A 15,864-nucleotide genomic window follows, 5' to 3' on the forward strand; every position below is an offset into this window, starting at 1 on the left:
TGGAGGTGCTGTAACGTGAACACTGTGCCCCCCGCAAATTAGAGTGTTGAAACCAAACCCCCAAAGTGAGGGTGTCAGGAGGCAGGGCCTCTGGGAGGTGACAAGGTCACAAGGAAGGGCTCCATGGCAGGACTACCACCCTTATGAAGGGACCCCAGAGAGCTCCCCCCCCTCCAGACACCCAATCAGTCCAGGCCTTGACCTCGGATTTCCAGCCTCCAGAGCATGAGAGATGCAGGTCTGCTGTCAGCAAGGCCCCCACCTGCAGCATTGTGACAGCTGCCGACGAGGACAGTTCTCCATTCCCATTAGCGTATCCCATTTACAGGACAGCCCTTTCTCGAGTGTATCCTTCCTTATTCTGAGCATTTACATGTTCTTCCTTTGATGAAATGGGGGCGACTGGAGTCGTTCAGGTTTAGAAGGAATCCTTTCAACGCCCTTACTTAGCAAATAGCAAGTCGGAAATTCTAAACTGCTTCTCTGATACTTTTTAAAATTATTTTTATTGACCCATGAAATCCAAAAGTTAGCAGTTTAGAGGGTGAAGCTTCTCACCCAGAGAATGACACACACACACCCAAGGAGCCCCTCAGAGCCGACCGGTGGTGCTTGCCTCACTACCTTGCTTCATCGTTGGCTTCCAAGAGCAGGACAGTGCCGCTAGTGCCATCCTAACTGGTCACACGAGGAGGTACCTGGGAAGCCGAGAGGAAGCTACGCTTTACAACTTCCCTGCTCATGCTGGAGCAATAAAAAAAAAAAATTAGAAAAATTCTCTTCAGAAGCAGGCCAGAGTCAAACCCACCCCATTCTGTTTTATTAAGTCTGAACCACTGATGTACCTCTGCAGGGATACGGACATGGGTGGCTGGGCTGGACACAGCCAGGGGGACGTTTACCAGAGGCTCTGAGCACCAGGCCCTGGCACTGGGGATGCAGAGCCCACCAATGGAACTCCAGGGTGGATGAGCCCAGAGACCCCCATCCCACCCACCCAGGGAGGCAGGGGTGACTGTCCTGCCCATGCTTCATTTCATACTCGCAGGAAGCTAATTTTCCTCCTGCTGGGGAGGAGATAGTAGGACAATGACAAGACAGGCAAGCCATAGCTGGGAGTGATGTGAGCATTGAGTCATCACCGTCACCGGGGACAATGTTCTGAGCCAGCCTGAGCAGAGCAAAGGTCACACTAACTCCTTCTAGGCTGGTGCCCATGGGAAGCTTCAGCTTCCCCCAGTCAAGCTGCCTGGTCCCTGCACTCTGCAGGTGGCACATGTCCACAGGTCCAACCTGGGCGTGAGGCGGTAGGGATGCGCCAGGCCTCTGGGGCTGCTGCCCTGCAGTCTGTCCACTGAATTGCATTCTGGGGGCTATGACCACAGGGATCTCAGCCAGGACCCCTCTTGGCCAAGGTCAACGCCGGTGCTGCCAGGCTCAGGCCCAGCGTCCTCGCCTTCCTACCAGAACATCTCCATGGGCCAGGTAAGGTCTCCACCCCCCACCCTTGCTCCATTTCTCTTAACAGAATTCACAGACGTGAAACTCACCCTTTTAAAGGGTTTGGTGGGTTTTGGTACATTCACAGTGTTGCACAACATCACTTGTACCCAGTTCCAGAACATTGGATCCCCTAAAAGGAGGCATTGGCAGCAATCCCACCTCCCTCACATTCTAGGCAACCACACAAATCCTCTTTCTCTCTCTGGGGATTTGCCTCCTCTGGATATTGAAGTAAGAGGGATCAGATGATATACGGCCCTTTGGGTCTGGCTGCTTTTCACCCAGCGCTGTGTCACAGGGTGCGTGAGCTCTTCATCCCTCTTCGTGGCTAATCAGCATCCTGCTGTATGGATGAGCCATCCCAATTATCTGTTGATGGATCCAGGTGCTCCGGGACGTGGGCCTCATTAGGCTGCACCTGGGCACTGTAGAAAGTTCACTGCTCAGCTGGAGCCAGTGCGGTGAGGACCGACTAACAGGCTTGCCCGGGGTCCTGACAGGTGTGTGTGAGCCTCCTGCACAGGACGTGGGGTGGGGGACTGTGGTCCCTGGGCCTCCCCGCAGCTCCAGGTGGGACTGTGCTGGGCCTGGCAGGAAGGGGTCCGGGCTGAGATGCCCACCACCAGAGGGGCCTCAGGCCCAGACTGTGGCCTCACTACCCCTAGCTTGGGTGACATCAACAGCCCCAAGCTCAGTGCCCAGCACCCTGAGGCAGGGTTGGGCCGGGCCCTGCTCCCCAGGCGTCCAGGCCCAGGCAGGGCAGGACCCAATGGGGCTAAGCTGGCTCCCACCAACCCACTCGCTCCCTTCCTGGAGGTTGAGAGCCCACTGGGTCTCAGGAGGGGCCCCTGCCTGGGAGCCCGGGGACTCCGAGGCCCGGATTCTGCAGTGAGTCCTCGGCCCTGGGACTCCAGGTGGAGGTGGGTTGCGGGAGGGCACAGGCCTCAAGGGAGTGTCGCCTTGCTTCTTCCTGCACACACGATTCATGGCTGGCAACGGCTGCAAACCCAGCCTCCTTCCCACTGCTCATTAACTGGCACATATATTTATGAAGAAAAGGCCTCTCTAATTAAAGCTGTCACATTATCACTTTATGTATCTGGCCCAGGCTGAATCAGCGAGGGCCTTAATGAGGCCACTAAGGTGGCCTGAAGTTGTGCAGGAAGCCGACTGTAGGGAACGCCGCCCCCAGTCCCCCAGGAGTAGCGGAGCCCCCAGAGCCAGTCCCTCCTCTGCTCCAGACCTGCGGTGCCCCTGTAGGTGGCAGAGTGGGGATCCTCACGCCTGCCCCCTGCCCCGCAGACCCCAGGCCTCTCCGACCTGGGACACAGCCAGCTTCCCGGGGCCTTCCTGCGGTGCATGGAGGGTCAGGCCCCACCGTGATCTCCCTACCGGATCCCGAGAGCCCCACATGGCAACTTGGCGTCTCACCCATCCCCCATCCCTGGGATTGAATTCACTCACCCGGCCCTCCACCTGGAACACTCTTTCCCACGCACACACCAATCTCAGCCTCAGTCTCACCAATTTTCAGTCTCAGTGCAGGCTTTTCTCCTCTGGGAAGACCCCTGCCAAGCAAGCAGCCCCTGTGTGGGTTCCCATAGCCACATGCTCCCCTGCAGCACCACAGGCACACGTCCAGGGCACATCTGTCTCACCCACCGCTCACAAGCAGCACTGAGCAGGGGCATGCCTTACTCTGTCCCCTTAGTCCCAAGCACAGAGCATCCCTTCTAGGGGCACCACAAGTTTCCCTGTAGGGCCCTGACCAAAACCAGCACTGCGAGCCACACTGTCCAACCAAAGTCTCCACGGCAAGAGTCCTGCTCCACCAGCAGCCCCACACAGCTCATCTTCCAGGACTCGACTCACTAGTCAGCTGACCCCAGGGTTCAAGGATCTTCTGAGAACCCAATCTTGAGTCTCCTGCTGGCACTTGAGGGGGTCACCACACAAGACCCCAGGGGCACACTGAATTACTGCCCAAACTCCCACCTCCATCCTCACAGCGGGACCCCACCATCATGTCCTCTGCCATGGGGCTTGCCCTGGTCCACAGAGTGTGAGCAGGTGTGGTGTGAGCCCAGTGATCACATGCCTGGTGCTCTGACTTGCCCTCTGTGCTTCTGCCACCGTGGAGAACAGGCCCTGGGAGGCCACTGGTCCCAGCACGAGATTCCTACAGGGCCAGGCTGACCCTGTCCTGCAGCCTAAAGCAGAGCCACCACAGCCACTGCAACCAGAAATTCAGGAGCAAAAAAGCAGCATTGCTGTCGTCAGCTACTGAGCTCGGGAGATGTTTGTTTTGCAGCATTAGTATAGCTTGAAGCTGCCTCTCACACCCTTACACCCACCACGCTCTGAAGCAAGTGGGATAAAGGGAGCATGGGGCTGACAGAGACAGCAGGTTTCTGCCCAGGAAGGGAGTCCACAGACAGTAGCTTAGGTGTGAGGCAACACCGGCTTCCTGACACCCCCCACCGTGACTGGGGTAGAACTGCCCACCTGTCACAGGTAGGGGCATGCACACCAGCATGCAGGCTCGCCGCACACCAGCAAGCCCCGAGGAGAGAGGGCAGTGGGGACAGGCTGAGCTGCACAGGCCCAGGGCTCCTCCCAAACTCTCCCCTCAGAGGTTCAGAGCCCCTCCCTGGGGAAGCTCCACCCCCACCCAGAGGAGTGACTCGACCCGCTACATACTTTGCAGGGCCCCTTGCTGAAAAGTTGTTCCTAATTTCCAACAACAGAGCATTAAACCAAGTACGCATGAGGTCCCATGTTGCTGCGTGGCCACATGAGATGGGGCAGGAGTGTCCCTACCACAAGCAAGCATCCAGCCTGGGCCTGACAATGACTGGTGGACTTTCCTCCTGCACGGAGGGGTGGCTCAGAGCCACAGGCTCCCTGAGGTAGCCTCTCACTGACCGGGGTCTGAGGTCCCCCAGGGCCAGGTACACATCCTCAAAGGATAGGGTCCTTTAAACCTCCCACCCTGGCCGGCTAATGTCTCCTATAGGTGCTAGGCACCTGACTCAGCCCCTCCCTCCACCTAGGGTGCAGGCAGCAGGGCCCCTCCAGGCATCTCCCCCCAGCTCCTGCCTCTGCACAGTGGGGGAAGCTAATATGAGCCCCAGAAGTCCCCAGGCCCCTAGCTAAAGCCAGCCTCCCTGTTCAGACCCTCCATATCGCAGCCCCAGGCATCGCCCACTTCTGCAGCTGTTGTGCATGGGGTATCTGAAAGGCATCTGTGACGCAGCACCTGGAAATTGCCTTTAGTCTCCACGTGACCCTGTCAGTGTGCCTCCAGTACCTGCATCAGTTTTCGTTTCCCACGGGATCCTCACAGGCCCTGCAGACTCACACAGCGACAGGGAGCCACCCTTGGACATTTCTGGCTCATGGCGCCAAGCAAAGACCAAGACTCATTCATAATCCTTAGGAAACATTATTATTCTAGGAAAATTATTCAGTTAACCTGCTTTAATAACCCTGTGTAGGACCATTGATATACTACTGTGGTCTTTACAGTATTCATTTCAGAAATACTGGCTGTCGTTCCCATCCATGAAGCAACAGAGGCACCCAGCCTGGGCCCTGACGTGGATGCCTGCTTGTCAGCTTAATGCACCATAAAACCCAGCGACACTGATCCCCTTGGGGCATAAATCTCCCCAAGCCCAGAGAGGGTTTGGGTGCAGATGGGAAGAGCAGTGAGTGGCTCCAACCAGCACTCCAGGCAGACCAGGGCTGCCCTCTGCCTAAGCCCCAGGAACCCAGGGCTCCCGTCCATCAGTGCACTGACCTCAGGGACTGCAAGCGAGCAGCAGTGACCCGGCTGTGTTCCCGGGATGTGGAGATAGGTCGGAGTGCCTGGACAGACGGATGCTGCCTGGGGATCCCGAGATGCAGCTGTGGATTGAGTGAGTGAATGAATGAATGAAAGAGTGAATGAACCAACCAACCTACATGGCCTCCCAGTAGAGTCATGCCTGGTCACTTCCTGGCCTGCAGGGCCACGTGCCCAGGGACATTTGCAGGCACCGAGGGCATCCCATCCTCACAGCTTACCGTCCACTCCCCTGGAGCGCCCCCTCCCCGCCTGTGACACGTGCAGCAGCGCCCTCCCAGTCTGAGCACTGCCCCTCCCTGTCCACTGTGGGGGTGGATCCAGAGGGGTCAGGGAGAGACTGGGGAGGGGGCGCGGCTGTTTCCCGGGACCAGGCCTCTCTCTCCCATTTGTCCCAGGCCTCCCTCGGGACCAAGACTTCAGATCTCTTCCAGGCCATGCTGCTTCGGGAAATAAAACGATTTCTAGCAGTGCCTGTTTCCAAATCCTCATCGATTTTGTCTCTGTTTTCCCAGCTTCCTTTCACAATGGGTTATTGCAGGTGACGGACAGAACTCACCCTGCATGAACCTGCCTCCTCAAAGCCCAGCAGCAGTGCCCTGGCCTGCGGGGAGGTGCCGGGCCCCCCTTGCTCCCCGCCGGGGCGAAGGCACTGTATGAGGAGCCCCCTGAGATGGGCCATAGGGTTCACCTAGCTCGGGTCCAAACACCTCCTCTCTATGAGACCTGACACAGGCTGCCCAACCTCGGGGGGGCCCCAGGGTCCTGGAGGACCAAACCCGGAGCAGCGCCCCCTCCCCAGGGCTGGGGGTGCCTGGGAAGTGCAGCTAGTATTCTGGAAGGCCTAGCCAACCCCTCCCTCCCATCCCCCCTCCCCCCACAACCTGTGACAGGGACTGGTGTCCTCTCCTCCTACATGGCCCCTGCCACATGCTGACCCCGCCCACCCAGCCGGTCCCCATCTCATGCTGGGCACAGCACTGTGCACACATCACAGGAGCTCCTTCATCCCCAAAGCGCCTGTGCAGACTGTGTCCAAAGCAACAGTCAAGCTGTCCCTCCTCCACCCTGCTCCAGGCTGCTCCTCTGACTCGGAACCTGCCTATATGCACCGGCCTTAGGGGCAGCCAGGAGCAGGGCCACTGTGGCACTGGTGGGCAGGCACGAACATCTTTCCTGAGGCTGGATTCACAGGCCTGGGCTAACTCTAAAGAGACAGGGACTCTGAATTCCCAGTGGCCCCGGGGCCACAAGTCACAGCCATGTCAGCTTAGAGCTATGGGAACGGAACAAGGGGGCTTCGAGCTAGAACCAGTGAGTGTCAAGAAGGCTGCAGAGGCCCAGTAAATGACCAAGTATGGCAGCCAGCGCATGATGGAGACTGGTCCCAGCAGGGCCTCCCCAGGACACAGGATGCAGGACAGAACACAGAGAGACTGGCCGGTCAGTTTCCTCCTGGACCCTGGGGTCTGGCTCCATAGAAAGGTCAGCCTGGGGGTGGGAGCAGAAGGTAGGCCCTGGTCACAGCCCCAAGGCTGAGTGGATGGAGCCTCAGAACCTCAGTTCGCCATATCTGGTCCATACAGCAAGTTCCTACAACATTCTCAGCCAGCTCCCTGCCATACCCAGTACTGCAGCAGCCTGACTCCCAGGCCAGGAAAGGGGCTCTAACCACAGTGGTGGTGGGGAGAGTGGGGTCTGTGGCTGGGAGGGGCCAGGACAGAGATAGGCCAGGCCAGAGAGGCAGAGACAACAAATGTTGAGGCGAGAGAGCCCCAGAACCAGAGGTCTTCACGGAGAGAGAGAAGAATTAGGGCGGGGGCCTGTGTGGGAGGAGAGAGCAGAATACCAATGGGGGAGGGGGGAACAGGGACCAGTGAGGGTGCCCCCACATCCAGGTCCTTCGGTGCACAGCCAAGCAGCCAAGCATGCCTGTCATTAGGAGCAGGGGACAAAGCAGCTGGAGGGAGAGAGGCTCCTGCCCACCCTGAGGCCAGCCTGACGCTACTTGTATCAAGACCCCCAGTGAGGGTCAGACACCAGGAAGGAAGCCCAGAGACAGGAACAGGTAGGGGCCGGGCCTACTGAGTGGGGGGTCCCCAACCTACCAGCAGGACCCGAAGCGGGGTCATGGGTGGCAGTCTGAAAGGTCCAGAGCGCCAAACGGAGCTGGAAGGTGCTGTGCTCATCACCAGGTGACATCAGGGAGGCCCTCCTTCCCCTCCCACGTCTTCCAGCCACCAGCACCATGCATTCCACTGTAACCCAGCACTAGGGGGAAGGAGCCAGGACGTGGGCCTGGGCGGCTGACCTGGGCCTCAGCCTCATGGGCCCAGCCTGTGAAACAGGACGTCCGCGGGGCTTTCCAGGCCCAGGCTGGTGTGAGTCCCAAAGAGGCACAGATGGAGGCTGGGCTCTGCACATTTGTCAGTTGTTGAGTGAATGAGGCCAGGAGTTTGGTGGTTTGGTTTTGCCAGGAGTTCCGAAAGCAGAGCAGCTGGTCCAGGACAGAGAGGAAGCTGTCACAGAGGCCTGGGGTAAAGTGGCAGCTGGCTGCATTTTGTTCTTGGGGACCCACTGGTCACAGTCGTACAAGGACTTGGGGGACTCAGGAAAGGCAGCATCCAGGCTGGGAGCTGTGGGCAGGCCTTCCCTACATGCTCAGCTCTCACTCTCGGGGGGGGGGGGGGGGGGTGGCTGCCCCAAAGGGGCATTGGGTCAGGACTCTCAGCTGGGATTCAACTCATACTTCACAGCCCAAGGAGGCCTGCGAGGAAGAGCTGCTCAGCCTAGACATATCAGACCCACATGGGACTTGAGGACAGAGACCTTGACTTTCCTCCTAAGAGCTAAATACCTGAGCCTCTCCTCAGCACTGGTAAGTGGACCCACCTCACTCACAGAGGGGAGACTGAGGACCCCCACCTGGCAGAGAGGAGCCATGTGCAAGCATAGAGAGCAGCCAGGAGGTGGTGGTTGGCAGCAGCAGGGTGGAGGGGTGGAAGGCACAGACCCAAGCCTGGTCTCCCTACCTGTCTGAACTTGAACAAGAAAGGAGTCTCCTTGGATTCTTTTCCCTTAAATGTCGTAGCGACGCTGCCTCCCATGGAGGAGATCACTTTGGCGTGTGGTTATTTCAAGGATGAATTCTTGTAATGAAATTTGTCTTCGGAACCTTGAGGCCCAGATTGGTTCAGGACAGCTGACAAACCAGGATGACAGACAAGCGGAGGCTGCTGCGTCTCCCCAGGCACCAAGGATCCCTGCACTGCACTGGTGGTCATTCCTTAGCTCTACAGCATGCTGTCCCCCACGCTCCCAAAGAACTAGAAGTATGGTTGCCAGTTCTGTGAACCCTGAAGACCCCCAGTTCCGCATGCGACCAGAATTCCTCTGTGCTCATCTCCCAGGGCCACCACAACATATTATCACAGACTCGGTGGCCTGGAACACCATGAACATATTCTCCTTCAGCTCTGGGGGCTGGACATGTGAACTGCAGGTGCAGACAGGGCTGGTTCCGGAGGCTCCGGGGGGAGATTCAGTCGCATGTCTCTGTCCTGGATTCTGGAGCCTTCCAGCGATCCTGGGGACCCCGGCCAGTAGACGGATCCCTCCCCTCCCTGCCTCTGTCATCACATTTCCAGTTTCTCTGTGTGTCCCTTTCTATCTCTGTAAGGACGCTCTCCCTGGATGTAGGGACGGCCCTAATCCAATATAATTCCATCCCCATCGTGACCTCCGTGGCAGCTGCAAAGACCCTATTCCCAAGTAAATCCACATGCTGAGTCCTGGGTGGATGTGAATTTTGGAACACACAATTCACCCCTCCCCGGGTGGAGTGACAGTTCCTCAGTCCAGCCTTTCACATCCTCCCTGACGGCCCCGGAGCAGCGTGCTGCCTCCCCCAACATGGAGAGAAGGCCCCTCTGGCCTCCTGTGGACTAGTTCACACCTGGCTGGTCCTTAGGGTCAAAGTCACAGGGCCCATGCAGCATTGCCAGCAGGTGCATCCCACCTAACAAGGTTTCCAGGATATGCGGTGTTCCTCCGCCCTCTTCATCAGCAGGAAGGGCCTCAAAATTCATTGCCAGTCCACTGGGGCGAGGGCAGTGTGACCCCCCCCCATGTCCAGACCCAGGACCCGTCCAGACCCAGGACCCACCCGGACCCCCTCGAGGCGGGCTGCAGGCTGCTTCCCTCACTCTGCCCTCTCTCCGTGAAGCTCTCGGCGAATAAAATAAACTGCTACGCTGAGATTATTGGGGGTCAGGCCAACAAATGGACCTCAACTCTCTGCAGGAGGAGGAAGAAAAGGTTGTTAAGGAAACATAATGGCTGTTTTCTCCAACCTCTTAAAACCTGAAGCAACAATTTTTAAAGGTGCTTTAATTTATTTCTAAATAGAGACAAACATAGCATTAAATCATTATCAGACATGAGAAAAGCAAAGCAGCTAATCTGGCTTTCATTTGACTCCATTTAGTTAAAAGTGGCTTTCAACAGGGGTAAGAGGAGGAGGAGCAGAGGGAAGAAATATAATAACACCCGAAAATGCCCTTGATGGAAATGATAACGTTCCTGTTGAAAGATGGTGTGGTTTTGTGTGCAGGAAGAAAGCAACCGCTCCTTATCGGGAGATCCCCGAGGCGGGCGGCTTTCTCATGTAAATCCCGGGCTGTCGCAGCACCAGCTGCACCCCACGACTGGCAACGGAAGCCCAAACACTAGTCTTCATCCTGGGCACCTGCTCAGAACTCGTTTGGGGTTCACAGAGGAGAGAAGGCCCACCTTTCCATGCTCACAGCGCTTGCTCCAGCGGCCCTGGGCCAGCCCGGGGGTAAAGCAGCTCACTAATTCAGCCCCAGGTTCTGGTCACAGGCAGGGCACCTGTCCACTCCAGCCCCATCACCAAGAACCACATCCAGACTCCTCCCCACAGCCCATGGGCCCCTGTGAGCTGGCCCAGACCCTCCACTCCTGCCTACGCAATTTCATTCCTCGCTCTGCTCAACATCACCTCCTCAGAGAGGCCTCCGCCTCCTTCTAAAACAGAAAATCCCTTCTTCATGCCCTTTGCAGCTCTTCCCCCTCAGACTGTCACTACCTGACCGACGCTATAGGATGCACCATGTTTATTGTCTGAGCCCCACAAGATGACAGGTCCTGACCTGGGGCAGGGACCATGTCCATCTCTGGCACCACCTGCCCCGACCCCTGCACAGTGCCCAACACAGAGGGGCACCCACCAGTCCATGTTGGGTGAAAGAATGAATGAATGAACAATGGAGTCAGTGATGAATAAGTGAATGAGCATAGTTGCTCTGGCCAATTGCATCTGTCTCACTGCTTCCTGCTGCTATGGCCAACTCCCAGGGCTCCAGTGAACCAGTCACCCATGGGCTAGCCCGGGTGTGTCCAGGAGGGGCACCCGCCACCCAGCACCCTCCTGTCGTGCCACCATTCCTGCCTCCACACAGCAGGGTCCCGAGGGACACCAGTGTGGCATGACGGTACGTTTCACAGGCATAGTCAGGATGACTTGGCCAGGTTTCCGTGGTGCCCCAGCAGGGCACCCAGCACAGAAGGGCCCCCGTGACCCAGCACAGTCTGTCTCACAGCCGAGACATGGGATAAGGAAGGTCTTGCGGCCCCACCGGGTGCAAGGACAAAACAGGCTCCCTGTGGATCTGCCTCCCTCAGAAAAGGGGCCACCCGGTGACTTCCCAGTTCTCAGAAGCATCCAGAATGGGAGGAGATGGGAGGGGAAGGTCCCAGGCACCCTTCCCAACGGGTGTCCTTGCCCCCTCCTTTCCGTCCCACTGCGTCTCAGCCAGGACGGGGACCAACACAGCAACTCCTTGGGGAGGACATTCTGGCCAGGGCTCAACAATGCAGCAGGTGTGAGAGCATAGTCGGGGGGCGGGGCGGTCTTAGCTCAGCCCGGCCCAGCCTATGAAGCCAGTCACAGAAAGCAGGGAGCCTACGTCCTAAAACCCTAGCCCCCAGGCAGACAGACCCAAATCCTGCCCTTCCACCAGGAGCCACACAGCATAGGCACCGAGGGGCACAGGAAGGGCATGGCCACACACAACAGGGAGCGAGGGGTCCTCAGGGACAGCTGGTCTCCCTAAGGAGCACCAAATGCACCCACAATCCACAGGGTATGCAGACCTTCCAGGAGCACCACAGAGGACTACCTCCTTCTCTGCTCTCTTGAGAAGCTAGCCCACATCTATCACCATAGCATCAGCTGCCCCCAGGGAGGTCACCCTTGCCGCCCGCCCCCCATAGCTGCTCCCTTCATGTCTGCCCTCCCTGGCCCCATGATTGCAGCGCTGGGCTGCTTCTGTAGCAGGGGGCTCTAGACTTCCCACCAGCCACCACCCCGAAGCCGAGCAGGCCCTCCGACTCCTCCTGCCTCTCTCACCTGATTCTCCTGTGGCCGAGGCCCTCTGCCCCACCCCTGGCACAGACCCTGCATCGGGCCAGCCATCGATCCCCCAGCATGTGCGCCTGGCTGAGGTTTTCTACAAGAGGAGGAGAAAGTGGTCCCAATCACCCTCCCCAGTGAGGGAGCAGGAGAGAAATGGAATGTAACAGTTTCATAATCATATCCATAAACATTAAAGTCATCTAGTAGGATAAAACCCCAGCACTCTGCCAGCACATCTCCCTACCTGTCACAGGCGGCAGCAAGTCTGAAAATACTTAATTAGAGCCGCGTGGCCTCGCAGAAACAGCAGAAGACCGATGAAGCAAGGCCAACAGAGCATGCCATCTCCCCCCGTGCACCTTGATGGGCAAGAGGAACACAAGGGACGGGATGGATGAGCCACTAGATGGTGGTGGTTGAGTGACAAGACCTTGTGACCCCCACATGGAGCTCAGAGGGTGACACTACAGAGGCCTGGAGGGGTCCCCACAGTCTTGCAGCTGGTGCCCTTGTTCTGGCTACCAGTGCTTGGACCGGCATAGGGTGTGGGCCCAACTCTTGCCCTGTGTATGCAGACTCAGAGGCCGCCCTTTAAGAAAATACAAGGTGAGGCCTCCAAACAACAGCATAGATGAACTTTGGTACGTTGTCACATGGCACAAAGACCCATAAATACACGTGAAGAACTTTCCCCAGAATCTCTCCTCCACGCCATTCTGTGGAGCACACCCTAGTGCAGGGCTAGGGACCCGCACACAGGCAGAAGCCATGGGGAACAGGTTGGCTCCAGCACGGATGTACTCTTCAACCCCACCGACAGGACCGAGGTCTAAGTCAGGGGCACCTCTCACCTACATGGCAGCTGGCCACTGGGCTGCCTCACTGCCTCACTGACCATCTCTCCGGGGCCTGCTCAGTCGTGTCTGAGCACATCCGAGCCCTGGGTCTTGCTCCTAACTGCAGGAAGCCTCCTCAGTTCATGGTGCCAGGGGACACCCCTCCAACCCACCGCAGGCTTGCTTCCACAGCAGTTTCAGCTACTCATCTGCACACTGGGATGGCTGGCCACCACTCTGCTACCTTCTCATCACCTCAGAATTAGGAACAGCCTGGCTCACCACCCACCAGTGTTCAGGCACCGCGCTCCCTTCTTATCCGAGTCTGCAATGAACTAACAGTGAAGTTTTTGCTGTAAAACCTCACAATACTCTGCCTCTGGTCCACGCTCCATCCTCCATCCCGGTCCTCTGTCTCCAAGAGTGCTACCAGGCCTCTTCTCAGCTTCTCCACCAACAGCTGTGGCCAAGGTTAAACATCCCCCCAAACCTGTTCCCATTTGCTCAGTCGTAATAACACCCTGATACGGCAGTTCCCAGACCTCTTGGAGCTAGGCGCAGCCATGTGACTGGGTTCTGGCCAATGGGATTCTGGTGGACAAAAGGCCTCTGCCCAGGGTGTCCCCATCCTAATCCCTGGAAGCTGTGAATGAGTGACAAGGGGACTCTGCAGGTGGGATTAAGGTAAGGACCTTGAGATGGAGCAGTGACCCTGGATTTTCCAGGTGGGACCAATGTAATTACAAGGGTCCTTTCGGGGGAGGGCAGAACCAACGGGAGCCATGACAATAGAGGGCAGGCACCTCACCCGCCTCGGACGGCCCATGCCGAGTCTCCGGGAGGCCACCCCACCGTCCCTCAGCCATGCTGTCCTCCAAGGAAACCCGGGCTTATGCCTGGTTATGTCAGAGCATCTGACAAGGGTGAAAACAACAGAGAACGCTCAAGAAAACCATCAATAGAGAAAACAGGTAAAAGTTTAGTATTTCATACGTAACTTAAAAAAAGATATGAAAGGACACCAATATAAAATATTGCATAGCAAATAATGTTTGTACAAAATCCAGTAAGAATACATAATTTTATCACTTAAGATGATTCATAAAATATATATTCCTAAAAAGTAAATCAACATGTCATAGACAGTGACAACAGCCAGAGTGCAGCAGAAGAAACGAGCCTCGTACCCTGAGGACGCCCGCGGGGCTCGTGGCACAGCTGGTGACAGCAGCGCTTACTTGGGCAGGAGGACTGGGCAGGGGCACGGCGCGCACACCACCCTCGGCCATGCTCACCAGCAGCCCCAGCAGGTCATCGAGGGGACAAAAGGCTACAGAGCCCCCAGGACAGGAAGCCCCACCAGCACCTCCGGCTGCTCTTTTACTGGTACACGACCTTGACGCAGAAGGCTTCTTCATTTTTGTCTTCGTGGTCATTGATGTAAATCAGAATCTCCTCCTCCCCGGGGCTCTGCCGAGGTGCGAACCACAGGCCGATGGTGTAGGTCTCTCCTCCCCCAATCTGGAAGCAAGCATCAGATCCTAGCCCTACTGCAGCCCTGCTCTCCATGCCAGCATGGTCAACACATGCAAACCCAGGCTGACAGAGCAGGGTAAACCGAGGCTCTGGCCCCCACTGCTGCCAGGCACCTGAGGTTCTGAACACAACCTCCCCGTGTTACAGGACACCACTGCTCTGCCCACGCCTCAGGGGAGATTCACAGCTGAAGAAACACCTTCCAATGACAGACAGACTGCCATCTGCTGTACTGTCGTTAAAATACTTGCAACAGAGAAAAGGCTAACATGCAGGACACTTGCGAATAAAATCGCTGATAAACTGCAGGGTAAATTGGCCACCAGAAGCCCTGTGACAGTGCCCAGATGTGGGGGCCCTAGCCGCATGGGCAGAACTGCTGAGAGAGGGGTGGCCGCCCCTACTCCCAGTACCACCGGTGCAGATCAGCACTGCCCCCTCCCGGGGCTCTGGAGACCCCTGTGCCTCGGGGCCCCTGGGACATGCCGAGGCTGGGTGTCCCACATGCAGTGCGCACACCCTGTACGCAGCGCTTCCCGCACCTGGAAGGAGTCCTCTCTGAACTGCAGCAGGTCAGGGTGGTCGCTGTACAGGTGATAGGTCCTCTGGGAGGGGTAAGGGTTGGTGTAGGTGATCCGCTTGTTGGCGCCTCTGCCTTTCCCTGCAGCCAGTGTGATCTCGAAAGCCTGTGTGGGCAGGGGTGTCAGCCTTCCTCAGCCTGCTCTGCACGTACAGCCCGACCTATGTCTCCATAGACATGACAAGACACCCGCCGAGGGGGCTCACTGTACAGGAGCAACCCCCGCCCCCACCCCCAGGCCATAGACTGCGGAGGAGACTCGGTCACAGGACCAGGAGACAGCGAGGTGACACAGCACCCATACCACACACGACCCAGCAGGTTCCCCTCCAGACCTTGGAGATGAGAGGCGGGCGGCAGGAGAGGCACACGAGCCATGAGGCCACCAGCTGGTGGTAGTCCACGTCGACCAGGTTGAGGTGGATGAACCGGCTCCCTGCCCTGCGGGGCCTCACACCGACATGCAGGTCCTGCACCCCATGTGGTGGCAGCACGAACACACCTTTGGGGTCAGTCTTTCAAAACAACAGCAGAGAGGCAGGTCAGTATGCAGTCCCTCATGCTGTGCAGAGGGGTTCCCTGAACACCTGCAGCCAGTGCACGAGAATCCCAAGGGACCTCAGCTATTCAGAGGCAGGGGGCACGTGGCCTGCAGGAAGTCAGAAGGGGACCGAGTGACAATGCCAGGTCTGAAGCCAGACGCAGCCACACAGTCAGGGTTGCAGTGCATCTCAGTCCGCATCACCACCCGCATGGGCAAGTGCCCCTCCATGTGGCAACAGTCCCCTTAGCACCAGAGCTGCCTCAGCAGAGGGAAATCTTAACAGGCTCCAGCTGTAAGCTTCAGCAAGGAGTCTGCATTGCCCTCATTACCCAGACGCATAGTTGTGGCTAAATTAATTCCAAAATTCTATTAATATTTACCTTCCAATAATTCTAAAAATTGGCCTATAGGGTTTATATGTCACTCATTCCATGATGGCAGATCCAATAAAAGGCAGTTTGAATGAAGACTCTGCCAAGAGTCTTAAAGGAGCTGTGAGCCGATCCTCAGCCCCACACTGGCTGCAGCCAGTCTCCACACCGTCCGTGCCCCAGGTGGGGTGAGGATGGGGAGAGGCCAGAG

At 57.4% G+C, this 15,864-nt stretch overlaps 1 protein-coding gene across 10 annotated transcripts in view; it reads right to left on the minus strand.

Moving 5' to 3' along the window:
- Positions 1-518: 518 nt before the first annotated feature.
- NPHP4 (nephrocystin 4) overlaps positions 519-15,864 on the minus strand; it is a 130,589-nt gene continuing 115,243 nt past the window's right edge. For 8 of the 10 annotated variants that reach the window (XM_049110531.1, XM_049110530.1, XM_049110532.1 and 5 more), the window contains 3 exons: positions 15,074-15,253; positions 14,701-14,844; positions 13,582-14,143 (listed from right to left, as the gene is read on the minus strand). In XM_049110531.1, coding sequence (XP_048966488.1) covers positions 14,003-14,143; positions 14,701-14,844; positions 15,074-15,253 — 465 coding nt within the window. In that variant the 3' untranslated portion in view covers positions 13,582-14,002. Of the gene's footprint in view, positions 699-1,019; positions 1,929-5,305; positions 5,413-13,581; positions 14,144-14,700; positions 14,845-15,073; positions 15,254-15,864 lie in introns of those variants that run through there. The other 2 variants (XR_007410882.1, XR_007410881.1) reach the window with 2 other exon arrangements.

The sequence above is a fragment of the Canis lupus genome, chromosome 5, assembly GCF_003254725.2.
Source record: "Canis lupus dingo isolate Sandy chromosome 5, ASM325472v2, whole genome shotgun sequence".
NCBI lineage: Eukaryota > Metazoa > Chordata > Mammalia > Carnivora > Canidae > Canis > Canis lupus.